The sequence below is a fragment of the Suillus fuscotomentosus genome, assembly GCF_016647785.1.
Source record: "Suillus fuscotomentosus strain FC203 chromosome Unknown F5891scaffold_17, whole genome shotgun sequence".
Classification (NCBI taxonomy): Eukaryota; Fungi; Basidiomycota; class Agaricomycetes; order Boletales; family Suillaceae; genus Suillus; species Suillus fuscotomentosus.
The window spans coordinates 551198-577946 of record NW_024539529.1 but is presented as its reverse complement, the minus strand read 5'-3'; the positions used below and the strand labels follow the sequence as shown (position 1 = coordinate 577946).

Genomic DNA, 26749 nt, shown 5'->3' with positions numbered 1-26749 from the left:
TACCTGACTACTGATTCTCGGGTACCAAGTATCAGAACCAAGTACCAAGTACCCGACTACTGATTTGAAGTACCGGGTTTCGGGTTTCGGCACTCGACACTTGGTGATTTGTGCAATGAGTAGATGGGCATGTGGCATACATGTTTTTGGGCTTCGGGTTTTAGGATTCTGCCCTTGGCACTCAATGATCTGTGTAATGTAAATGAACAATGAACATGTTGCACACCGGGTTTCGAGTTTCGGGTTTCAGCACTTGAAACTCGGTGATTTGTGCAACAAGTGAAAAATGGAAATGTTGCATACATATTTTCAGGTCTCGGGGTTCGGGTTTCGGCCCTCGGCACTCGGAACTCAATGAATTGTGTAATGTACATGAAAAATGGACATGTTGCACACTGGGTTTCAAGTTTCACACTTTGGCACTCGAAACTCGGTGATTTGTGCAGTGAGTGAAAAATGGACATGTTGTGTACATATTTTCAGGTCTCAGGCTTTGGGTCTCAGCCCTCGGCACTCGGAACTCGATGATTTGTGTGATATAAATGAAAAATCAACATGTTGCACACTGGGTTTCAAGTTTCACGCTTTGGCAGAACTCGAAGTTGTTGATTTAGATATCACCCAAAACCTGAACACCCGAATGTCAAATTTTCAGTGCCGAACCCCCAACCCTGACTGCCGGGTGCTGAGTCCCGAAGTCCGGAACTCAGGATTTGACATTTGAGATGAACGAAATTTTTCAGACATGTTTGAATTAATCTACGTATATCTATAAACATTTCACTAACCCCTGAACCCTGAAAGATATTTTTGTTGTCTTACATACCAAATTCCGAGTTCCGAGTTCCGGGACCCCGGACCCCCGAAACCCGGCAGTCCACAATTTCGGAGTTCGGGGGTTGGTAAAATGTGTATGGATATATGAAGGGTTGGTTTAAACATTTTAAAAGATGTCTCATATCAAATGTCAAGTCCCAAGTTTCGATTTCCGGGTTTCAAGAGTGCTGAGTCCTGAAGCCCGGAGTCCCGAAACCCGGAGTCCTGAAACCCGGAAATCAAAACTCGGGACTTGACATTTGATATGAGACATCTTTCAGAAATGTTTCAATCAACCTTTCATATATCCATGCACATTTTACCAACCCCTGAACCCCGAAATTGTGGACTGCCAGGTCTCGGGGTTCAGGGGTCCCGGAACTCGGAACTCGGGAAATTTGGGGAGATCAATAAAATTTGATTTACCCATGTTTAAAATATATTTTTGTTCTACATACCGAGTTCCGAGTTCCAGGACCCCCGACCCCGAGACCCGGCAGTCTCGGGGTTCGGGGTTCGGGGGTCCCGGCACTCGGAACTTGGGGAGATTTGGGGAGATCAATAAAATTTGATTTACAATTGAGTTGATTGGCAAACACATTGACTTACCCATGTTTGAAATATATTTTTGTTTACACATACTGAGTTCCGAGTTCCGGGTTCCGGACCTCCGAACCCTGAAACCCGAGACCCGGCAGTCCACAATTCTGGGGTTTGGGGGTTGGTAAAATGTGTATGAATATATGAAAGGTTGAATGAAACATTTTTGAAAGATGTCTCATATCAAATGTCAAATCCCGAGTTTCAACTTCTGGATTTCGGGAGTGCCGAGTCCCGAAACCTGGAGTCTTGAAACCCGAAATTCGAAACTCGGGACTTAACATTTGATATGAGACATCTTTCAAAAATGTTTCATTCAACCTTTCATATATTCATACACATTTTGCCAACCCCTGAACCCCAGAATTGTGGACTGCTGGGTCTCGGGTTTTGGGGTTGGGGGGTCCAGAACTCAGAACTCAGTATGTGTAAACAAAAATATATTTCAAACATGGGTAAGTCAATGTGTTTGTCAATCAACTCAATTGTGAATCAAATTGTATTGATCTCCCCAAATTTCCCCCGAGTTCCGAGTTCCGGACACCCGATACCCAAGACTCAAATTGTATTGATCTCCCCAAATTTTCCCAAGTTCCAAGTTCCAGACACCCGACACCCGACACCCGGCAGTCTTGGGTATCGGGTGTCCGGAACTCGGAACTCGGGGGAAATTTGGGGAGATCAATACAATTTAATTTACAATCGAGTTAATTGACAACACATTGACTTAATCATGTTTGCAATATATTTTTGTTTAGACATACCGAGTTCCGAGTTCCGGACACCCGATACCTGAGACCTGAGACTGCCGGTTTCGGGTGTCGGGTGTCCGGAACTCGGAACTTGGGAAAGTTTGGGGAGATCAATACAATTTGATTCACAATCAAGTTGATTGACAAACACATTGACTTAACTATGTTTGCAATATATTTTTGTTTAGACATACCGAGTTCTGGACACCCGAGACCCGAGACCCGGCAGTCTCAGGTTTCGGGGTCCGGGGGTCTGGAACTCGGAACTCGGTATGTCTAAACAAAAATATATTGCAAACATAGTTAAGTCAATGTGTTTGTCAATCAACTTGATTGTGAATCAAATTGTATTGATCTTCCCAAACTTTCCCAAGTTCCGAGTTCCGGACACCCGACACCCGAAACCCGGCAGTCTCGGGTCTCGGGTATCGGGTGTCCGGAACTCGGAACTCGGTATGTCTAAACAAAAATATATTGCAAACATGGGTAAGTCAATGTGTTGTCAATCAACTCGATTGTAAATTAAATTGTATTGATCTCCCCAAATTCTCCCAAGTTCCGAGTTCTGGACACCCGATACCTGAGACCCAGCAGTCTCGGGTTTCGGGTTTCAGGGGTTGGTACATCTCGGTTTGGGGTTTGGCACTGAAAATTTGACATATATATTTTTGTGAGTGTTGTGCTTCTGGTGTCCATGCTTAGAAATAGGATTTGTTGCACACCAGGGTTCAGGTGTGGGGTTTTTCCACTTCAGTCCTGGATTATTGGTCAATGCCACACATGATCGATTCATGTTTTTGTGCTTAGGGGTTTAGATTTGGTGGTTGATGGTAGGTATATGCACTCATAGTGTACATGTATCCTATGTGTTTGATTCGCTGGTGGCTACATCAGCTGTATGTCTTGATGGAACATATCTAGGCTCACCCATATATGTAATACACCCCCGTCAGCCCGCCCATCTATGTATTATCCCCCACGTCAGCCAACCCATCTATGTAATACATCCTATGTTGGCCCACCCGTCTATATAATACATCCTGCATCGGCCCACCCGTCTATATAATTATACCCCACCTCGGCCCACCTGTCTATGTAATAAATATTTTATAGCACCCTCGGCCCACCGGTCTATTTGATATCCCTTTCGTCGGCCCACCCGTATATGTAATACATTCCACGTCGGCCCACCTGTATATGTAATACACCCTACGTCAGCCCACCCGTCTATGTAATATTTCCCTACCTCGGCCCACCCATATATGTAATACACCCACGTCGGCCCGCCCGTCTATATAACAATATTTGCCTTACATCTCTCTTCAGCCCAGCTGTCTATAATATCCTACTCTACATATTACCCAGATGGGCCCACCCATCTCCATGAATGATCATATTCCCCCGGCCCATCCGTCAACATTAAGGATATATATATCATTGGCATACATGGGCCCACCCGTCTCCATCAGAAATAATATGTGTCCCGGCCCATCCGTCATCATCGAGAATATACACAACATGGGCCCATGATCAGCTGGCCCGTCTCATACGGGATATTATGGAGGTCGTGTGGCCCGTATAATACGGAATTTGTCACTGAAGGGGCTCATTGAACAGCACGCAAAAAAATTGAACAACTTACAAGTCAGGCTAGTGAGCAGCTGTGAGCTACTGCACTTGAGAAATGCTGCCTGGGTTGGCTGTGATGTTTTGTTATATTCATTGTGGTGCTGCCACTACTAGCAAGAACTTTCCAAAGCTGGACATGAAAACAGGGTGGGAAAGGGCGGTGAAGGTACAACAATTCAGATGGTGAGTCTGAACAATGTGTTGGGTCTTGCAGAACCTAGCTGCTATTCGACCCTAAAGGGTTTCTGGACTAGGCTTAAGGCTCAGAGGAGAGGAAATATCATAAAAACTACTGAGGACTCTGACTCATACTGGTAACTGGTGAAAAGATTGCTTGATTATGTAAGCTACAAAAGTGCCAACATAAGGTAAGGTAAAAACAGTCTCTACAAGCCCAACCAGAAATGAATCCCTACAGCGGGCAGAGTTGAGGCAGAGTATGAATCAATGATGAACATGATGACAGACATCATGTGATTATTTGACTAAGTGGATAAATGCCATGGGTCTCAGCTAAAACCGGTTGGCCATGGAAGTTGTGTGGCTATGCAGAGACAAGTGGAGATCTAGAGATCTAGATCCCTGATTTTCCAAACCGAAGTACCCAAAACCCAAATCGGACTGTGACCAGGCACATGCTAATAATAGCCCACCCAAATGTGCAGGGCATGCAGTGATATATCATTGCCCTGTGTGTTGGTTCAAAGGCAGGGATATATCACACATTTACTCCAATCAAAGTAAAATGATATATTATATTGACAACATTAGTGCTGCCGCAGTTCGGTCCAGAACCTAGGTTCGAACCTGAACCTTTGTGGACCAGACCCATGGTTCGGTCACAGGTCCAGACTTTCTGTTGGACCGAATCCCTTGGTAGGTTTGGGGTTCGGTGTGGTGTCGATAAATCTGGACTGGTTCTGAACACATCCGGACTGGTTCGAACCTGCTGACTTTTCGAAGTCGAAGCCTCATGTTTTTGGTGAGGCTTCTGTTTAAGTTTAAGTATCGTCCTTGCCCTTCTGTTCACTGTCTTCTCCTACTTCTCCTGCATTCTAGTAGGCAAGGTGATCTCTTGGCGACTTCAGTAATGCAGCAACTCATTCAGGTGCCAGTGAGTTCACAACAATTCTACTGTCTGTCCCAATTAACTTATAATGCAATTTATTTCAGAACATACCTACTGTTGTGATTCACCATACTCGCCATCTGCCATTGGTTCTCGTTTTGGTGGTTCATGGTGCACAACAGTTTTAAAACTAGTTTTAAATATATTCACGTGGTACCTAGGGACATTTATGCCTCCTGCTGCTATGTCCGAGTCTTCTGCATGTCGCGCTAATGGTTCATTGAAAGACGCCAGTGAAATTCAGTGGTACAATGATGCTGAAGACGATACCCCAATGGTTCCTCCCCCTGCTCTCGCCAACAACGGCACTCTCAACTCATTTGTCCGTCATTCTGGTCGTACCGTCAAACCCACAGAGAAGATACGTGAGACTCTGGTTGCCAGCAGTACCTCAGCCAAACGGTCAGCTCCAGAACCTCCCCAAGGTGTCCCTGCACCCAAACGAGTGTTTGTTAGCCAAGAGGACAACTACGACGACAATGAAGATGCACCCACCCTCGAAGATGTTACGGATGATGAGGAAGAGGATGCTGAGAATGCTGAGAAAGAAGAGGCTTACCAATGGATGAAGAACCTTGGCGACCAGGATCACGAAGTCCGCAGATCTCTCAAGAAGGACGAGTGCAGCGCTGACTTAACGACAGTCTTCACTTTTGAGAAAGGCCGTCTTAATCCCCACACCCAGGAGCTTGAAAACAGGTGGTGGTGTGAGGTGTGCAAGGCCAACAATGTCGTTCTACACCAGTGCTTCTTTAAAGGCGGTATCTCAACTTGACGCATGCACATTGCACGGAATCCCAAGTGCCACTTCCCAGTTTATCGGGACCGCTGCAAACAACGTGGTTTTGCGATGCACGAATGTGCAATACCACCAAACTGCAAGATGACTGATATGGCGTATGTTATTTTTCTTGTTGTTTTCTTCTCCTTTCATTGACCTTTACAACCAGTCAGGCAACCTTGGACGCATCTCTCCCTCCCAAGATACCACTATTCACGAAATCTGGACTTATGGACTACATCGTTGAACTGATTGTTGCCGAGGATGAGGTGAGCGACTCTCATTCTTAATATAATTTTAAGACACTTATACATGCAGGCCTTTCAACTTGTAGACAAGGGTCCAGTTCCACCGCCTTCTTCAGTATCTCCGGCCATCACTTTCAGACTGAGATATCCCCCACTGCACAAAAACTCGGGACGAGATACTCAAACGCGCAACTCTGGCGGTTGAGCGCATGAAAGAGAAGCTCCAGCTTGTTGATAGCAGAATCTCAATGACATTCGACTCGTGGACATCTTTGCCTGGTCACCCTTTCCTGTGCCTTTCTGCGCATTATATAGATTCCCCAGCTGACAAGCCTCAAGAATGGGAACTCAAGACCGAGCAGCTTGCATTCACACCCATTCACGGCAATCACAGCAGCGCAAACATCAGCCAGATTCTAATTGAGAATATTGACAAATATGGGATCCGCACAAAGCTCGGGTGGTTTACAGCTGACAATGCCACTAACAACGATATGGCCATCGAGACTGTCACTGACTCTATTGACCCGTCTGGTGAGAATTGGAATCCAATTGAGCATCGTGTGCGGTAAGTCTGTCTATTAGATACTTCCTGTTGAGATTACTGACAAGTATTTCAGTTGCATGGAGCACGCACTCCATTTAGCAGCAAAACACTTCGTCAAGGAGGTGGCTCCTACACCAGCAAGTGTATTGCACAAGAAGGCAGCTCAAGCAGAGGTGGAAGAAGACGAAGACGAGGAAAGTGTCGAGTTTGAAGTCAGTGACACCGTTGGCAAGGCACTCACATTCGTTGCACAGGTAAGCTCTTAATTAATCTGTCTACTATTATATACTGACTGTGTTTAGGTACGGAAATCTCCTCAAGCTCGCGTCTTTCTTCAAAAGTGTTGCGCAGAGGTCAATGAGCCTCCATTGGAGCTGTTGAGATGGGTCCGCACACATTGGGCATCACTGTTCAATATGTTGGAGCGTGTCTTTCAGTGGCGCAAAGTAAGTCGTCTGCTACTAACTACATGAATATGTCACTGATTCAGACCTGATTCATCAGGGAGTGAACCGGTTCATTCAGCTCGCTGATGACAGCAACGAGGTCCCGAAGTTGAAGGGGAAATTATATGCCGATTTCAGGCTTTCAGCGCAAGAATGGACGGAGTTGGACTTGATGCGTGAAGTCCTTCAGGTTTGTCATTTTCCTCTATCTTTTACATGTAATTATGCTCATATGCTGCACACCAAGGAACCTGCAGATGCTCAGCAGAGTTTCTTGGCAACTCGTGAGCCAACTGTATGGCGAACTATTATGGTGCTCGAGTATCTTCAAGAGACATTGCAGAACATGGCTGACTCGACAAAATTCAGCCGCTTCTCGACAGCCATTGAAGCTGGCATTAGTAATCTCAGCAAGTGGTACGGTAAGACCGATGACATGGACATGTATTTTATTTGCCTTGGTATGTCTTATATTTATTTTAATGCCTTCAAATGATATTGACCATTTTGGTGTAGCACTCGACCCCAACTACAAGGTCGCGTATGCCAAAGACAAATGGGCCCATTGTTTTTTCGAAACGGGGATGCAATCCCTCGAGAGAGTTGTATGTCCCTCATCATCACTCATTGTCAATTGTATACTAACATTACATACATAGTCTGATAGATATCATTCCTCGCAGGCTCCTGCAGAGCCGCCTGTCACTGAGCCACCTGCACTTGCTCACCAAGGCTCATACGGCCATAGTTGGATGTGCAGCTCCGTCAAAACACATGTCATCAATGACGCAGCCACACGAAAGCCTCGTCAAGAGCTTGAGGACTACCTAGATGCACCACTCGAGGACGTTGACAACGTAGTGGGCTGGTGGGGGGTATGTATCATTGTTTAATTGTTGTTACTTGCATACTAATATTTTCCAGCACATTTCTATCCAGTACCCAACCATTTCTTGCATTGCCAAGGACTACCTCGCTATTCAAGGTTCGGCTGTTGCATCCGAGCGCGCATTTTCAAGTGGCGGCATTACCGGCACGGCATGTCGTAGCTGTTTGCAACCAGCAACGTTCGAAGCTCTTCAGTTACTCAAAAGTGCATACCATCAAGGCCATATCTCTGCAACTGTCCAGGCCGCATCTTCACCTCCTTATGATAACCATGTCGTTGTGCACAATGAGTAAATTTGGTAGCTATTTGTACAGTACAATGTTGTCATTTTCTAGTAATTGAAACAATGGTTTGAGGGTTCGAACCTGTTCTGAACCTGGACCGAACTCTTGTGAATGTGTTCAAAGGCGTCTGGTTCAAGGTTCAGCCATCTTGCCTGAACCTGACCACTGGTCGAGTTCGGGGTTCACAAATATGAGGTGACGAACCTGACCAAACCAGACTTCGGCAGCACTAGACAACATGGCCTCCTCAATCCTTACTTGGAGTTTGTCGGTACCATTTTCCATGAGCTATTATTCAACTTTTCTGTATACTGTATAATCATTGCTTGATTCAACTTGCAGCAGAACATGTTAGGAAGACACACGCGCTCAATTACGTGCCTCAGGCTCCAAGTCCTACAAGGGATACTACTCCAGACTCGACTGCTGCCATCATTCCATTTACAATGGACCTCATGGGTGCAGCTTCTCCAAGTAGCACTTCTCTTCCTGTCATGCCGCATAGTGCAGCCTTGTTAGATCAAGCATTGGCGGGACCTGCGCACGTTCAACCAGATGTAGATTTTCTATCTGATGATCTTTGGACCTTTGATAGATCAAACACAGAGTCTTTTCTCGATGAGACTCAGCTTACGGGCCTCCCTATGGAAGTACTGCTCCCTGCACATCCTGATGCTACCTCATCCCACAACACCGCAGAGATGTCATTTCCTTCTTTTTCATTGTCTTATAGTCCACCCTGTCAACCTTCCAGGCCATCTCATCGAATCACGAAGTCTGGAATCAGCAGATACCATCTCCACTCTGCTTCTCACCACCTCGTTTCCACATTCACCATGACAGGCTTGATGATTCCCCCATCTCCAACTCATCTGACATCTTTGGGCCAAGCTATGTTTTTCCAGACTCTCATCCTCCTGTACTCCAAGTTGAACCTGGTTGTAACACGGTATTGTCTGGTTCAGCTGCAAACCCTCACCTTTCTTTTGATGAGCATCCCACACCCACACCCGCACCGACCATAGATGAGCGCACATCTTGCGCCAATATCGTTGTCTTCTTAGATAGATGATCTATAGATAAACACCTATAAAACAAATATCTCCACAGTCAGCGATTCAGACAAATACCAATGACTGATAACGTGGTCGTTCGTGGGTGGCTAGTTGTATACTACCCAAGGTATGTTCAGCTAAGGATACTTCTGCAAGATCAGTAATATGATGGTCAATCCAATCTATGGACTTTGACAGGAAAACAAACAAACAATGGTCAGCCCGACAGTATGGCAATGACCAAAAGAATATACGGGATTCTTCCTCAAGTTCCCTTTCAACAACAGTGCTTCGTACCAACTATACTCCAAAAGGAATGGTGTAGAATTTCAATGATAAACCCCCTCAGCACAAAACAGGTAGAATCAAAGGTCAAGACTAATCAGATGCTTTATTGTAGAACTCTTAGCTCAATATTGAACCTGCTGTCAAGGAACTCTTCTTTGAGTATTCAAACAGACTCAGGAACGGACGTCCTTGGGTTTACTACCAAGTCCCCTCTTCAACAGCTAAAGCCTAGCAGGCACAGAATATCTTGGCTCAGTATCACTACTCAGATGAGTGAGGTCAAGCTTCACTATCAATTCCTAAAGTCTCCCCACTATGCTACTACTGAGTCTTAGGTGGACGTAGAGACAACACGAACATTTTGGAAATATATTTCTGGACAGAGACCACCAAAGGTTGGTGAAAGTAAAAGAAAAGAAAAAGAATAACAGAAATCAGAATAAAAGTGTGGCTGTACCTTGCTTGCTGGTTGTTGCACACAGTGAGCTCACAGCGGGTTGTTCAGTATGATGAGCTTGCAGTATTACTGTCTCTTGAGAGTGTTCCTCTCAGTCTTGAAACAGTTCTTGACACTGGTACTGACACTTATCACACCTTACTCACAACTTAGTGTTAGTTGGGCTGAGAAACACCCTACTACCTGCTGGTATCTGCTTGCTATTATTTCAAAAACTGAGGTCATTATATACACAATAAATGTGGCTGTGCTACTAGTGTATTCAAGAGTCATCAAGAGTCATAATGAGTCATATGTGCAAGGTGAGTCATAGTGAGTCATATATTCAGAGGGAGTCATAGTGAGTCATTGGGTATTTGCTAAGTCATGTGACCTGTCCAACCCCTGATGACAAATCCAGAAGGAGAGTGAGAAGTGTCACATGATATGAATCCTGTGCGTGGCTGTCTTTGCTTTGCTTTGTTTGAAGGGTGAGAATGACGCGAAGCCTAGTATTTAGGGGTTTACTAATGTTTTTCCAGGACAACATATGTGGGAAATATTTTTCACAGTCACCTGACATGTGTGGGATTTTTGTCTGGGTCATCACCATGGCTGACTAAGCAAAACTCATCGCAGAATTAAATGTACTAAAATATTCAGGCTGCTGGCATATAAACTTAAAAAAATAAAAAGAAAAGCAAAAAATATTCCCTTAGCCTCAGTCCAACTTCAGATAAAAGGGAAAAGGGTTTCATAGTGGTATTTCAGGGTATTTGACTCATGAGAGAGTATTGGTCGTCCATGCACCGAACCGGTTTGGTGCAGGTCATCGTCAGTGCACCCAGCTTGCACTTACCAACACCAACTCAAGCTGCCACTACAACCACTGCACTGATTGTGGACAAGCCTCTGAAATGAGCCAATGGACCTCCTCCAGCCGTGGATAAACACACATTCGGCACCGTCAGTGCACCGAGAAAGACGGGGCATGTTAGACAAGCTACCACACGCCTTGCACAGGCAAACAACATCGGAGAGATCAAAGGGAAACACAAGGCTACTACAGTTACAGGAGACTCAGCATGCCCCTCTTCAAAAAGACGAAAATTGTAGTAGAATACTCATCTTGACAATCTTGCATGTTCATCGTATTTGATGGGCACTTGTATGTGTATATATTGAGCCACTGAATACACTATGATCTTGTGCACCCTATATTGAGAGGAATTGGAGAAAATATATCGCACTGAAGTTCTTAGTAGAAAATTTTGATCACGCCGGCGCCTCATGGTATGGGACTTAGCATGATTTCAACCACGATTTCCTTATTTGGTAATTTCATTGGGACACGTCACCTAAGTTGATTTTCGAGGTAGAGTGAAACAAATCGGAACTGCACAGTGGAGCGGGGCGCTCTGGGAGGACAGGAAGGGAGTGGCGAGGGTCCTGGCATGGTGGCAGGAGTCCTGGCTCGTAGTCGGTAGTCCTCGCATGTGTCGTAGTCTGTCCTCGATAGACAGAGCTGTAGCCTCCCACCATAGAGGTCTGGCCTTGGTTCCCTTGCAGTCCATGCCCGTTCCAACAGATGTAAGAAAATAGTAGCAATAAACTACAAAAAGAACAAGAGCTGGAGATACTGAACAGAGCTGATGGTTCGAGGGGTCCAGTTCACGTTCGGACCAGGTTCAAACTCTAAAGTTATCTAAATGAGTAAGATGTCACTGGGTGCTGCTCAGGTGCAGGAGCCTATAAAATATGCACTTACAAGGCCATTTGACCGAACAGAGCCAACAGTTCGAGGGGTTCAGTTCATGTTCGGACCAGATTCAAACACCCAAATTATCTAAATGATTAAGATGTCACCATGTGTTGCTCAGGTGCAGGAGCCTATCAAATATGCACTTACAAGGCCGTTGGACCGAACAGAGCCAATGGTTCGAGAGGTCCAGTTCACGTTCGGATCAGGTTCAAACACCAAAGTTATCTAAATGAGTAAAATATCACCGTGTGCTGCTCAGGCGCAGGAGCCTATAGAAATATGCACTTACAATGTTTTGCACCGTGTCAATAATATGTGAGGTGGCAGGGAGGTTGACTCCTGTTATGTACTGACATGAGGGCTCAGGAAAGGGTTGATACTAGTAGTCGCGCGGGCACCTGCATTCATGAGAACCAAATCGGAAATATAGCGGGGCATTACGCGAGAACCAGAGGCACTGCGGGGACCAATAGAAGGATGTGGTGCAGAAACCAGGGCATTATTCATGATCCTGAGGCTCCAGGCTGCACTCATGTCGGTCCTTTGATGGATGATCAGATCGATCAGATCCGGATATGGAGAAGCGGTGAGAAGATGGGAGAGATTCGAAGCTGAAACAAGGGGGTGATGTGGCAGCCCAGAAAGGATAGGAACGCACCAAATAGTATTGGCCGACCCATTATCCATCATGGACAGCTCCAGAACGAGTAGAATATCGCCATATTGAGGTTTCTGGCATATTATCCATCGTGGGAACCGTTATGGATAACCTATCAAAGCATCAATAGTCCGTGACAATGAAGTATAACCTGTTGTAGATACAGTTGTGGACAAACAAACTCGACAATTTCGTTCCTGACCCCAGAACATTTTTTGGCACAAATCTGACAGCGGGAATGGCTTCAGGGAGTGAAAATGCGTCTGAAACTGGTCTCGACATAATTTTCCCACGTGTTTTTGGGTTGGCCAAATTTTTGGCTATTTTCAACAGCATCTATTTACCGCTACACACTGCCCAGTACCGCCTCAATCGACATCATGGCACGCTGCGAGACTTGCCTATGTTGCCTTTGCTTCTGAACTGCCCACTCTGCGGCCTTTCCTGTGAGACCCAACCGATAAGCACTCATAAAGCGCCATGAATGATTGATAAACCGCCGGATTACATCAGCTGGACATGTGTCAAGTTGCTCTTGCACACAACGTTTCACATCATCCAAAGTCTTCTTTGGCACTTCGCAATAGCGGTATTTGCACCAGCCCCAATACTAACATGAAATTGTGTCAGTGTAAGCAGAGACTGACATAAACAGCTTGAACTAGCCTACCATCTCAATTGGATTGAGCTCGCAGTGAAACTTCGGGAGAAAAATGCACTCATGTCTAGCTTTCTTGATGAGTGTTTCGAGCATTGATAATTGATTTGCAAAGTCTTCTTGCTGACTGAGAAGACAAGCCATACAGCAATTGGTGCTTTCCCATGAGCAGACAGGTGCGCACTTTGCTCGCATTTTTTGGACATCAAATCCCCGTTCTTCAAGAACTTGTTGCAGGCCTTTAGGACAGCTGTCTGGTAATGTCATTTTTTGAGGTTTCCCGCGATACTCAGCAACTGGGTTAGACTGTGGAATGATTGTATCATGTTGATGTCGCTGCTTGCCCCCATTAGATTTATTCATGTTGAATGCATGTAATGCATCTTCGGGAAGAGATGCATGAGCTGAGGATTGGTCGAAAATGAAGAGTGCTACACGGCCTGGATGTGCAGCCTCAAATATACGGATCGCATCCTTCATTTGTGCAAGCAACTGTGCAGTGTCCCACCAATCATCTGAACTGTTCGCACCAGGGTAAATGATTTTTTGTGCTTCTTCAATGACTTCACCCTGTTCGTTACGCAGTGCGAGTCGACCATCAATCGCATCAATAAACCCAGACATATGAATGATCCTTCCTTTCCCCTTTCATTGAAGAATCTGTTGACCAGGCAGCAAACTGTTTTTCACTTTGTCATGCAACAAACTGAATTACAGGCAACATCACTCACTAAGCTTGCATTTTGTAATCATTTGCATGAAAGCAGCACTCATCATTCCAGACTGCAACCACCTCCGCTTCTCCAGGTGCCAAGCTTGGTTCAACACGGTGCAACTCTGGGCCTTCATAATGCGCCATGCGAGACTCGAAAGCAGCCATTGCAGGTAAGAATACATCCTGTCGATACTTTTTCACATCCTCACGCTCGTGACCATCCATATAGACCCCTTTTCATAAAATTGTACGCTGCCACCCCAGTTTGATTAACCATTGTCTTGCTGTTCATTCGCAAAGTGGCCGTGCAAGTGAGATGTTTAATGATGGAATAATGGTGGTGTTAAGACCATGTTGGAATTTGCGAGGAGTAATGTCACCAATTGGTTGTGACATTAGCCACTGACGACAAGTGAGCTGAAGCCTCTCATCTTTGAGAGGGCTTAATGCATTTTCTTGCCCACCACATCTTTCAGCTGGAAGCTGTTCGAAAACTTGGTAGTGTCGTGCAAGTGCCCGTATCTTTTGTGCAAAGTGTGCTCCTTGACCTTCATGCCACTGATGGGCAATTTCGAGACTTGCTGCAATCCGGCCCATTCCTTTTAGCTGAAGTGTTACAAAGTTTCGAATCAGCAACAATTGGTTTATCCGAGAGAACGATAAGTGTATCTTGCCCTTTTGTTGAAGATCTTTCTTGATCTGCTCTCTCAGCTCATACCAACCTCGCACTTCAACTCCACCCTGTTCCTACTCCTGCAGCTCGTCTTCCCACATCTCCTCTGCATTGAAGTTGCTGGCAAGACCCATGCTAAGTTCTAATGCAGGCACAGTAGTATGTCCTGCATCTTCGGAGTCCGAGTCACTAACAGAACTGTCATTATTGGGTGACTCGGATGATGGTGCAGTCTGTGCAGGTGGAGCCGATTTGGATGTGGATGGTGTTGTAAGGACTGTGAATCTGAGACTGGTGAGTGATTGTTGATTTTGAAGGAGTTCTTTATATTGTCGTTGTGTTCGTGCTGACTTGCTGCCAACATCTGGACCCCTCTTGTAAAATTTTGGACGTGGCACTCGTTGAGCCACCCACTTAGCTTCCTTTAGAGACAGCCATGTCTCGTCGTGTGGGTTGTCATCAATTGACACTGCAAGGTCAATGAGCCGTGAACAGAGGCCACTGTCATTTAGATAAGTGTCTGGAATCTCCTCTGCATCCGATTCAATGTCTGATTGACTTTCATCACAGTTGTTGACCATCTTCAGGCTGTCAAATATGATCGGGGGGTGCCAGGTGTGAGTATTGTGTCCAGTATGACTGCTGACACTCGCAGGGCTGGGGGAACGCGAATGACTTGAAGGGTGAGACAGCCTTATTTTTTTTGATGGAGACTCAGACTCAGACACATCATCTGACTCAGATGATGAGGAGACATGCTGCTGTTGTGCAGCCACATGAAGCTGGTTCTGAAGGCCTTTGATATTCCTTCATCGAGTGGACTTGAGTGGGCGTCCACAACACATTTTGGCAGGTGGATTGGTGGCTGTAGGCACTAACTCAAATTTCAACCGCTGGTCGTGCTCATTTTTTTCCTTCACAACACACTAACCAATTTTGGATTCAGACATCATGATCACAATGCTAATGTGCTAAGGAACGTTTTCCGCATTTTTCGGTATTTTTCTATCCATTTTAGGGGTTGGCCAAATTTTGAGGGTGAAAAACTTTCGGACCCCATGGAGAGGAAATTGGCTCGTGCAAATCACTTTATCATGTCCCAAATACTATATATGTAGGCTTAAATACTTAATTTGATTCAATGGAGAGTGCCCAAAAATCGAAGACCAAAATTGTCGAGTTTGTTTGTCCGCAACTGTAGTAAGAGTGAATTATGGATAATAACGACAGCATCGGCTCCCACAGAACAGTTCATGTACACGCATACTGTTTACCTTAAAAACAAAAACTACTAAGCATCTGATTTACTCATCTTTTTGTACCACAGTTTTTCGAAACCCCTTGCCAATGTGTATGTGATAGCCCCCACCACAAACCCTACGTATACCCCAACATCTCCACTACCATGCCTGGCCACTGGTCCTACATACCAAGCCTGCGACATGAATGGAACAAGGGCTCCACAGCCGCACGCGAAGGCCACGACCGCGGGAATACCGCTAGGCAAAAGAGTATATGAAGCCCAAGTCGTGATAGGATATTGATCCTCAGAAAACGAGGCTCGCCGAAATAGCACATGTTCTGTAAGGATAATCGCAGTAAATACTGACGACCAGTATCCGATGACATCTGAGGAGTCAGCATTTTAGCCATAGTCACAGATATTTGGGACTCGTACTGAGGATGTCAACGAAAGTGGTATAAAACTTTTTGGCGCCAATAATGGCGACTGGTATCAGACTTCAACACAAATAATGAGTATCACAGAACTTCACGACGCTGAAGATACTTACACTGCTTCAGAGATGAGAATATATATCCATCTAGGTATTGCAGCAAACCACGGAGCGACAGCCATGAAACTGGTGCTGAACGTATACATGGTCGGTGCAGACGCGCTAGGAATACTGAGGGCCACCAGAGCGATCAGAATTTTTCCAAATGCGCCTGTAGGTAGCAGCACACTGTAAAACAAGCCACCGACGGAAGAGCTGTTGTTAAATCCTGCATTCCAAACAGGTACGTTGGGAGCTGCGGCCGCGAACGCAGCACCGAGGGTGTGGCAAGTCACCTTTTCAAGATGTTACGATGACACTGGTAACAGTACATAGGGGCTTACACTAGAGGTGAAAAACGCGAGATATGTGTAGAGAAAAAGTCTCGCACTATAAGGATGTTAACGAGAGCCCGTGAGTGATCTGAGGGAGCTCACGAAGAAGCAGCAGGGCTGTGGTATACACCATAGTCGGGGGTCACGGTACACCAGCTAATAATGCTAGATGTGAGGATAGACGAAAAAGAGATAACCTCAGCGACAGTTGCTTGAGAGACAGCAGTCGATTGGTTGTCGCGTAGTTGTGGATAACCGACACCCAGCATGGCGATAAAAGCAATCACATTTGGGATCCAGGCGATACTTTCGTACCTAGAATCAAAATTGTATCAAAATTATACGGATAGTACATGGTTAAGTGATCCCACCAATGAATGATGCGGTATCCACAGAAAGTGACCTGTGAAGCTCGACATTTTGATGCGACACCAACAAATTTGACGTACCACAAGAGATATGACAGCAATAATAACGATACCAAGAGTATCATCAAGGTGAGAAGATAGGCTTGCGAGCACTTGTCCACCAATGATGCAGTTCAAGATAAGGAAGCCTTGCAGGGAGAAAACATTTAAGACGGCCGGTATGATGGCACCGAAATACCTTGATATCCGTCAGTGAATGATACTGGCAATCGGAAAAACAACTCACCCCCATGAGAACCTTGCCTGTACTATAGTTCGCGTGCCAAGCTTTGGCCCAAAAACAGCACTATACATTCATCAGTCCCGAGGAACGTCCAGATAATAATAGTCAAGCTCACGAGAACGCAGGCAACAGACATATCCTAGTTATAGTTCATAGCGAATTGATATTCATAAAGACTATTGACACTTACACCAGGTCAACAACGACAATGATGATGATAGAATCATTAACTCCCAGGGAAAACAATGCAGGTCCCACAGTGCCAGTGCTGAATCTGTAGATGTCAAGTGACTTAGCAGATAGCAAGAAAATCGATAGACGATAAAGGACTCAAAACGCACGTTAAGATATTCATATTAGCAGAAAACCATACGAAAAACATTTGGTACCATCGAGTCTCTATGCGTTCCTCTGCTGGTACCGGGGCGATGCTGATCCGAGTGACAGGTAGAAATGCTTTCAAGTTAGACATTGGAGATATCATAACGACACCATCTCACTCACCCATGAGTTTCAATTCCATACCGAGAAAGTAACTGGGTGGCACGTCTGAGAAACCCTGTATAATACTGACCGCCCTCCAGATCATTGCCCACAGGCTTATCAGAGGCCAAATCCGGTGCCACAGAACTGGAGCGGGACTCTCCCTGTTTCTTTTCCACAAATTCGGATTGCATTGTGTGAGCAACGATTGACCTGAATGTCTGCTTGGATGTACGCGTCGTGAGGGTAACCAACTGGGTTCTACTAGTTGTCCTTGGAGTATTCTTAAATCGGATCCGGTTTGGTGAAACATCATCCTAACGGCCAATGCCATGTGACATGTGGCATGATATCGGCGCTTCGAAGTACCTGGAACCCGGAAGAACAGGACCGGGTGGCGTCATACCCAGAAATATTAATGCAACGAGCAAACTAGGATCGTGTGGCATTTGATGATGCACAAAGAACAGACGACATACATGCTGACTAAGCTACTAATAATGAGAGCTACACTTCTGAGTTCGGCCGCTGAGTAGTAAGTTACACGAATTCATCACCAAACATCTCGAGGCCCACCGTGACTGGTATGGCTCAGTGTCACATCCGCCAGTGTTTTTTCAATGCCGCAACAATTTGAGGACGGTTTTAAAATCAAATTAGCACCATCATTCTCTACATAAGAAGCACCTATGCACCAGGCAGTGAGGGTAGAGGACAAGTGTCGAGGCTGCTGCGCCAGGCCAAAGATAGTAAGTAGAACGAAGGACATTGCGCAGTCAAGGAACTGACTCACAGAATATTGCAAATGCTGGATCACAGTGGATTATTAACATACACAGGTCCCTCCACTGTGAGTATCACGGTTCACGCACCCTAGTGAATTCTTGAAATAAGCATGGCGATGACAAAGCTTCAACGCCGTTCCGTCATTTCATTGGTGAGCCTGGACGACGCTTCGAGATACTCCGTTGGCCAGTAGATGATGTATGTGCAAAGGCCAATCAACAGTGGCAGGGAGTCGAGGAGGTAGAAGTAGACTTGTCAGGCAAGAGTCATACCAAGCGCCCAAATTTTAGTATCCCCCAATACTTACTTTCATGGGTGACGAGATAACCGCCGTTACCTTGAGCAATCTCGATGACACGATAGATACTGCGAATCTGTATCGTGCAACATCAGTAAAGACGGACGATAAAGGTGGGTGAAAGGCGCACCATGTAGGCTGTTGAAGAAAACATCAATATCCAAAGAATTGGCCCCCATGGCTCCCGACGGAGCAGAAAACCATCTTGGAGGACACCACGCCATATATGCGCACATAGGATCATGAAGAACGTAAATGAGAGTGTCTGAATGACTAATCCGGAGAGAAGTATGTTCGCGCCCAGTTTCTCGTTTGTCATTTTTGTCGACACTTCCAGGCCACCACCTACACCCTGCACAACGTCGTGATTAATCTTCCGTGTAAACAAGACAAATAATCAAACTTCAAACTTGTATGAAGAATGTCGTGATATCGCTGATAACGAAGTACCGGGCAACTTTTTCTGGCTTTATCCAAGAGGAGCATCTGTCAATGCAGTTCGCGACGAAACGCCCGTAAAGGATGTAATTGAAGGCAAGGTATGCAGCAGGCGGTAACAAGGTGAGGAGTTGTTGGACCATGAAAATCGGGAGAGAATTTGGGTTTATCGCCATGAGTATGCGCATAAAAAAGCCAATGGACATGACTGCTTTAACAATCAACACGCATTTCGAGGTGGGTGGTGAGAACTTACAGGTTGAGGCCACAGGGAGACAAAGTCCCCACCATGCCTTGTTCATGAATAAACGCACGAACAGGCAAAGGCTGGCAATGAAGTACGACCCGCCTGCCACAGCTGCTATAGCTTTGTCTGGGTAGTATCCTGGATGAAATGGATCAGACCCAATCCGCAAGATGATGCTTTGTGGACTGACTAAATATTTCAAAGACCATTGTTGGCTCCTCGACACTGATCGGGCCTTTGTCGCTGGCTATTATATTGAAACATTGAGTCCAACAAATATCGAAAGATTACTGACCCGCCCTGACCATGCCCATGAGGAAGGTGACAATGATTAGAATGTTCACAAAGTGCATGTCCCTTACGACTGGAGGTTTGGGTGTAAAAGACGATATCTAGATGAGGCAACTCTCAAGGGTTATATACCCCAAATGCGAGATGATCCAGCATTAATGACCTCCCTGAAGAAGCGAAGGTTAAAATAAGAGTCCTCATGGCTGCAGCCGTGAAAGATAGTATGTTCAAACAGTAGATGATTAGCGCAGTAATCTTTGAACGTCGTTTCGAAGGAGCTCAGGAGTGATATGTATGTCATTAGTCGACACAATGCGTCTTCCGTGGGAAGGGGAACTGAGCACTGCTGGCTGGTGATGTGCCACCGGACGACATCGGATGAGAAAGCAAATTGTTATTTGTCAAGTACCGCAGTTGATGTGCTCACCAGAGCGCTAAGTTGAAATACCCTCCATATGCACACGCGATTGATACCTAATAAGAGAATCGACAATCGATTTTGTGGCGCACCAAAGGAGAGCGCAGATCTCGTCAAGTTCAGTTCAAAATACATTTTGTGATGAAGTGGCAGTTCAGTGACAACACACCGTATCGCAAGTGATTATCTGCCCTCTACCTTCTCTTCTACATATGCAGCTTGGCGTTCCTATCATCTGAGTTACACGATAAGCATCACAGGGCCGCCATGTCCGAGACGATGACCCGAGTGGTAAACGAAGACCATGTTGATTCGCTGGGCAACCTGGCTTGCCCAATTTGTATATGTCGGACATTGAAAATGTGTGTCATGGTATTCCCCTGTTGAATGTTCACTAGCACTACTAGCTGGGCAGGAACTTGCAACGTCCTTCGACACTCTATCCAACAGCTTGCAACTATTTACATGATTATGCCGTACGAAATGAGCGTACACTGACCGTACGTACTTGCAATAAGGAGTGATATGATTAATATGTACCTAGGTTATTCGAAAATCCGCCACCTGGCCGTCTTTTTGCCCCCAGACTGCAGACATTCGCCCTGAATGGATAAAACATTGCATGATGATTGTAGTGAGTATTCAGCTGATGTAAGGATTGAACATCCTCGTAGTACGCACGGACTACGACTAGGCACTCGAAGTTGTCCACATGACTCCCCGCATCATGCATCACTCTTCGTATCCGAGCCATGCCGCTTTCCATTTCTTTCATTAAACTTACCTTGTGCTCTCATTACACGATACCCGTTTTCGCGACCGATATCTTCGACTTCACCACATGCTTTCTCTCTCGTTCTGGCCTAGTCTCACCCTCGAACACGTATATAGACGATTCATGTACATTGATACAAAAGAATTCGATACTGAGAGTTCCCGGCCCACGCAAAGAATGTCCTAACGCATCAAGAAGAGTCTCCTTCGCACATCGATTCGTCCTAACTAACACTCTCGTTTCTCTCGTCTCATATCTAACCCATCTTGCTCACATTCCCCTTCGAACTCTAGCCGCCTTACACTGAGGATTGGATATAAAAGGTCCTGACCTTTCATCCTCAAGGTGTGTTGTGCGCACCTGAGTCTTCTAAGTTTGTTACTTGCGACGACCGCCCCAGCTTGGGTAAAGCGTACCTATGAGAGGGCATCATCGACGTTGGTGCCTCCGACACCGCTTGCTGTTATCCGGTCCCTAACATCAGTATCAGCGTCTTCCTGCCGCTGGCCCAAGGCCGCAGCAACACGGTCACGCTCGTTCATCCCTGCAATCGCCTCCTCCCCAATGGTCATGAGCTCCATCAATGATTCTGCACCCAATAGTCAATTGATGACCATTAGACGACCAAAGAAAATTCGGGGCTCACTCTCGATGCTTAACGTGATGAGCGTCTGAAAGGTTCAAAAGTCAATTTGACAACTTTGCAACGCATCGTAAGCGAAGGCCAACTTACTCGCCTGGTATCCTTATCCCTCAAAATATCCATTTTTATGCCCGCCTTCATATTATCCGCACCAACCACATCATCCAGGAGCGCCTTCAGCTGCTCATTCACGTACGCGTTCGTACCACTGCTACTGTTCCCCAGATAGCGCATGTACTCCTGGAATGAACGCGCCTCGTTTAAGACGCGCTGCGGGAGTGTTTCAAGCAAGTCCTGCGCACGTAAATTGGGATCCGGTGCATTTATTTCTGTGTCTTGTGGTTGCTGGCTTCCCTCACCGCCATCGTCCTGCTCAACAAAAGTTGTGCGGGGTCGGAGACCCGAGGAAGAAACGTGGGGTTGGAACCGCACGTTTGGAGAGGCTGGGGTCAAAGATTGAGTCTCAATCTGGGTTGGGCTTTGGGCTTGACTCGGAGGCTGGGGTTCAGACAGGGACTGGGTCCTCGTCATATACATATTTTTTGTGCGAGTGCGGTACGTCGTGACGGCTCGCTCGAAAGAGTCGCATTGGAGCATCGCCTTATAGCGCTTGGAGTAGGTCTCGGAGGCGACTGTGATCAAATATCACATTGAGACATTGGAATATAGATGTGAGCATCAGAATTTGTATGCAATTAGTGGGGATTAAATATCAAGGTAAATGTTAGTAAAGAGTTGTCAAGAAAGAATAAGTACGCACCAGAAATCAATACGGTCACTGTGGCAACGCCGAGTAGGGCCCATACGACAAACACAGATCGCCCTGCAGGCGTCCTGGGCGCGGGATCACCATACCCAATCGTTGTGAATGCAATAAAACCTGAACATCACGTTGCAAGTCAAGATCAGATATTCCGAGGGCATGAACTTACAAAAATATACAGACAAGCCATACGGCCAGCCTTCTGTCAGACTAAATATTGCAGAGCCAACCTAAGGCGTTTGTCAGATCGCTCGATATATATATATATGATGTTAGGGGCGATATCGCAGCGAAACTCACCAACCAGAACACAATGAAGAATGTCCATGCCAAGGACGAGCGCACAAAAAGAGCATGCTTTTCCTTGCTCGCGACCATCGAATCATATTTGACATTTATATCGTCGCTGCTCGATGTCGTAGAGCTTTCAGTGTCATGTTCACCTTCAACTGAGACGTCCGCGCCAGTGCTCAAGCCACGTTTATTGTTCAAAGCAGAGTCTTCGCTAGGATTTTTGACGTCGCCGACAGTGGCCTGTAGTATAGGTCCTTTGTGGTCCAGAGAAACTCCAATTGCAAATCTCGTTAGGAGCGCTGCCATGGCACCGAGCCGCTGGTGCGTTAGCATTCGATGCGCACCGCGCCGTACATTCATACCATACACTGAATGCGGGACAGACAAAGCAGGGTATATGCTCCCAATCTTCTCCTGTGTTAGTACCACATGAAAGAGAGGCAGAAAAACACTTACCTCCAGGTCATCGGCATTATCGTCGTCGTTATCGTTCTGCATCTGCGCTTCGTAAAACTGTGGTGGGAGCAGTGTATCAAGTGGAACGCCCGCTTCCATGGCCGCCGCTTTCAACTCAGCATTTGTGAGCGCTTCCAGGTTCAAACGTTTTCCACGGAAATGATCCAAGGAGTGTGGTGTCCTTTCTGCAGCACTAAAGAACCTCCTCTTCACCTTGGCCCAAAAAGAGTTGGATGTCGAGCGGCATTTTCGAACCCACACTGTTGCACCTTTGTCTCGCAATCTCCAAATGACCGCCGAACGCCACCGCCTTTCTGCATTCCTTCGTCGCTGTGCGGCACGTCTTCGTTCTCGAATATCTTGTAGGCGACGAAAATAGCCGATATGTAGCCCTTCTCTCACCGTCTCTTGTACCATGCCCACCACCACGGCAAGATTCACGATACCAAACGCAGCGTAAAAGCATATGAATATCCTTGATCCGGGAGTATCAGGCACAATGTCGCCAAAGCCAATAGTTTCGAGTGTCGTCACGGTGAAGTAAAGCGCGTTGATAAAGCTCAGAGAAAGCAGGAATGAATTGACTAAAGAGCCGAATGCGATGTAAACAAATAGGATTATGAGCATGATCGTTAGCGTGCGCTGCTTGCGGGTGAGGCCACTGCCTGTATCATGTTAGAGCGGCGAGTGAAGAGATTAGGATACAGGATACATACCACTTGTCTTGAAATCAGGAGTGCAAATGAAGTCTATGATAAGGCTTACATTGGTGACGAGCGATACGACTGTGGAGCAGATAGTCATCCAGAAGGCTTCACCGTAGGTGAAGCCGTCGTTAAATCGGTGGCTCACGCCAAAGATGACGAGAGCGACGATATTGATAATATCTATACCTCAGGTTAATAAATGTCTTTGCTGAAACTAAGGCACAAACCGTGGATGGACAGAAATGCAATGCATAGTATTGTCATTGTCACGACTCGCTTCTCAAGAAACCTTAGGATGATGCATACATTGGCGAGGACAGCGCAAGTCATACTAAATGCAAGGCCAATATCCAATAAGACTGGGTTAGCACGAGTCTGGACGGTATTATAATTCTCGGTACGGATGTACCAGTACCCGGTAAGCCCTGGAATCTCGAGCAATATCGAGAATGGTACCACGATGCCAGTGAAAAGAGGAGTGCACCGGTAGTTTGGTGCGTAGGACAAGTCGTCCGATGACGGCGGAAACACGAATGTCTTCACTCGAGTAAAGAATGACGGACGTTTGGCAGGAGAGTCAATGGAAAGCAGGTCGGTCTGCGGGCCTGAGACAGATTCGTCTGGAGGTGAGCCGCTATCCTCATTGTCGTCAACGTCCACGTCCAGGTGCATTCCCTGGGCCATGTCTTTCTTCTCTTGCGTGTCCTCTTCGTTGTCGTTGTGAGCGCGAGCGCCCGAGTTCCTCTGTACATTGGGAGTTTCACTGAGGGTCTCTGGGCCCTTCTCTGGATCAGATTGCCTTGTCCTGGTAGATATGAAGGCAAATATGAGGGCTATCAGGGTCTGTAAGGCCATGGGTGATACATGGATGTGTAAGGGGGCTGATAGGGATGGTGCACTATCACCGCATGTAATCGTCGAAGGTCATAACTCTTGTTCTGGGCAATACGGAAAAGGTTACCGTTGGCTTAATATTACTATGGTCCGCTCCATTGTCTCACGTCATCACGTTGATCCGGGGTGGACCAGCCCGAGACCCCGAGCCGCCCTTCAGCCTAACTTAAAATATCATTCGTACCATATGTTCCTCGTACACTATCCCACAGATCTAACAGCTAGCGTCCTATATATGTTACATATATAGTTTCCGTTGTTTTTTGCGGTATATAAATATTTCTTTCAGCCTACTAAATCAAGGTACTTAACTGGATACAAAATGTCTCCACCCGTCTAGTTGTTGGTGAACGGTATGCAGGTTGAAAAGACTGTATACATAAGAGCTTTCACAATCTTCGACAATTTTTGATCATGATATACGCGAGCAGTGGCCATATATTGGACTGATTCTCGACGATGAACACTGAGGTGACATAGCAACAATACGCAGGGGTTAGGAACATAGCAAACGTGAATGTAGCTTTGTGTAATGATTTTTAATAGAAAATGGCACAGCAACCAAGCCTAGATCTCGGAGGGACGAACCGTGAACAATATTTCTTGACATTTCGCCTAGGATGTCAGCCTCCCACGAACTACGACTCCCCCAATCTCCTTCCAGACCCCCATCTATGTCCCGTCACCCGCCCCGATGCAGCAGCTTCCTCAGCACGCTGCCTTGGTGCAAACGCCTGCACGGCACCCCTTCTGCTTCCCGCACGTCCGTATTCTTCACGCTCACCAAACCAGCTCTTCAACCACGCAGGAGCACGTCCCCACCCAGCGTACATGCCCTGTTCAACACCGCCTGAGCCGATGCCGGAGCCCCAGACTAGCCACCACCACGCGTGTCCGACAAGCATCCCGCTCACGCCCTGCGCAGCGGCACTGGTCCCACCCGTGAGGAGGTCCATACCTAAGAGTGCGTATGGGAAGTATGCGATAGGGATGGTAATGAGGCCCATGACGCTGGTTAGTGCGCCTGGCGGGGAAAGAGAACACATCAAATAGGTGAGAGTATGAAGCAAGGCGCGGGTATGCGTGTATGATTGGATAGGACGGTTCACACCCTATGAGCATTAATCGCGAATGTGAAATCTGAGGTCATGGATAGCGCAAATGAGATATGGGACGTACGACCAGAGCGAGGCTAGCAAGAAAGAGTTGCCAGGCGTAATCGGAAGAGCGACGCTCGTAATGAGTTGATTCAAGTGCATTCGAGTTGCGGCTTCAAACCACGAATTGTCGGTTTCTCGATTAAGGGAAAACGACATATGGTACTTACTAGAGCATGGCAAGCTCGAAGATATAGTTCAGGTTCATACCTAAAACGTGCGGTGAGCTCGCATAGCGTCACATATTCCATAATGACAAGACACTCACTTCCGAAGAAGCAACTTGTGTACAATCTCCAGAACTATGAATTGTGTCAAGGACCGTTAGGCTTATTGACAGATCTTCGGCTACATGAATAAGAACAAGCATAGGACACACCTCAAAGTCTTGAATAACAGCCTGTGTCACGAATACAAGCCTCCATGGCGAGATAAGGTGCAGAGTGGCTGGGAGGGTGATGCCGAGAGACGATGCAACGAGAAAGCGCGTCACTGGTGGGATTTTTCGAATTTCGGTGAGAATTTCGGCCATTGAGAGTGGTGCAGGGGAACAATGGATGATGGGTGAGCGCTTGAGCTTCGATGGAGAATGGCCAGTACTTGAAATTTGAGGACTATTGTAGGTGACGTCGAAGTAGGCCTAGGCTAACTCCGGTGAAGGTCGACGTGTTCAAGTTCAATCCTGACTAAGCAAGCGGCATTTGTTGCCCTCACGGTGAAGTATAGCGGCCGCCGTCCTCGTTTAGCACAAATCACAGTCTCTCTGCGTTACACACTCAGACGTGAGTAATATGGCACTGTATGAACATGCATGCATGAGCATTGACCTGATGTGCTTCTAATGACCACGATTCATCATTCCTGAAGTGACTCGGACTCTGCCCCATACTTGTTGGGGTGTCATGCCCGTACGGCTCTCCACGGACGACGATGTTGATATTCCATCACCCTCCAATCGCAACCTCTCCCTGT

The 26749-nt window shown here is 46.4% G+C and overlaps 5 protein-coding genes across 5 annotated transcripts; 1 reads left to right on the top strand and 4 right to left on the bottom strand.

Moving 5' to 3' along the window:
• Window positions 1-8567: 8567 nt before the first annotated feature.
• On the top strand, window positions 8568-9193 carry F5891DRAFT_1186569 (uncharacterized protein; the record flags this gene model as incomplete). The annotated part of the gene is made up of 2 exons (XM_041366717.1): window positions 8568-8896; window positions 8965-9193. The coding sequence occupies 2 exons, from the start codon at window positions 8568-8570 to the stop codon at window positions 9191-9193; spliced, it is 558 nt and encodes a 185-aa protein (XP_041228032.1).
• Window positions 9194-15526: 6333 nt separating this feature from the next.
• Window positions 15527-18267, bottom strand: F5891DRAFT_1143461 (cytosine-purine permease). Its single transcript, XM_041364955.1, has 13 exons — window positions 18187-18267; window positions 17632-18125; window positions 17469-17558; window positions 17318-17401; window positions 17243-17266; window positions 17131-17190; window positions 16926-17082; window positions 16848-16879; window positions 16579-16791; window positions 16486-16531; window positions 16160-16437; window positions 16045-16106; window positions 15527-15995 (listed from the first exon to the last, which is right to left on the bottom strand). Exons 2-13 carry the CDS (start codon window positions 17802-17804, stop codon window positions 15658-15660), a joined length of 1557 nt encoding a protein of 518 aa, XP_041228031.1. The 5' UTR covers window positions 17805-18125; window positions 18187-18267; the 3' UTR covers window positions 15527-15657.
• A 255-nt stretch (window positions 18268-18522) lies between these two features.
• Window positions 18523-19588, bottom strand: F5891DRAFT_1127699 (RTA1 like protein-domain-containing protein; the record flags this gene model as incomplete). The annotated part of the gene is made up of 6 exons (XM_041364206.1): window positions 18523-18647; window positions 18704-18770; window positions 18825-19046; window positions 19105-19340; window positions 19389-19517; window positions 19570-19588. 6 exons carry the CDS (start codon window positions 19586-19588, stop codon window positions 18523-18525), a joined length of 798 nt encoding a protein of 265 aa, XP_041228030.1.
• A 1369-nt stretch (window positions 19589-20957) lies between these two features.
• On the bottom strand, window positions 20958-24666 carry F5891DRAFT_1024084 (uncharacterized protein). Its single transcript, XM_041361312.1, has 10 exons — window positions 23954-24666; window positions 23736-23906; window positions 23020-23684; window positions 22570-22971; window positions 22439-22499; window positions 22267-22386; window positions 21597-22138; window positions 21510-21534; window positions 21280-21452; window positions 20958-21223 (listed from the first exon to the last, which is right to left on the bottom strand). The coding sequence occupies exons 1-9, from the start codon at window positions 24579-24581 to the stop codon at window positions 21280-21282; spliced, it is 2787 nt and encodes a 928-aa protein (XP_041228029.1). The 5' UTR covers window positions 24582-24666; the 3' UTR covers window positions 20958-21223.
• Window positions 24667-24878: 212 nt separating this feature from the next.
• On the bottom strand, window positions 24879-26554 carry F5891DRAFT_1024077 (Der1-like family-domain-containing protein). The gene is made up of 5 exons (XM_041361311.1): window positions 26157-26554; window positions 26046-26079; window positions 25948-25987; window positions 25800-25890; window positions 24879-25732 (listed from the first exon to the last, which is right to left on the bottom strand). Exons 1-5 carry the CDS (start codon window positions 26307-26309, stop codon window positions 25259-25261), a joined length of 792 nt encoding a protein of 263 aa, XP_041228028.1. The 5' UTR covers window positions 26310-26554; the 3' UTR covers window positions 24879-25258.
• Window positions 26555-26749: the final 195 nt, after the last annotated feature.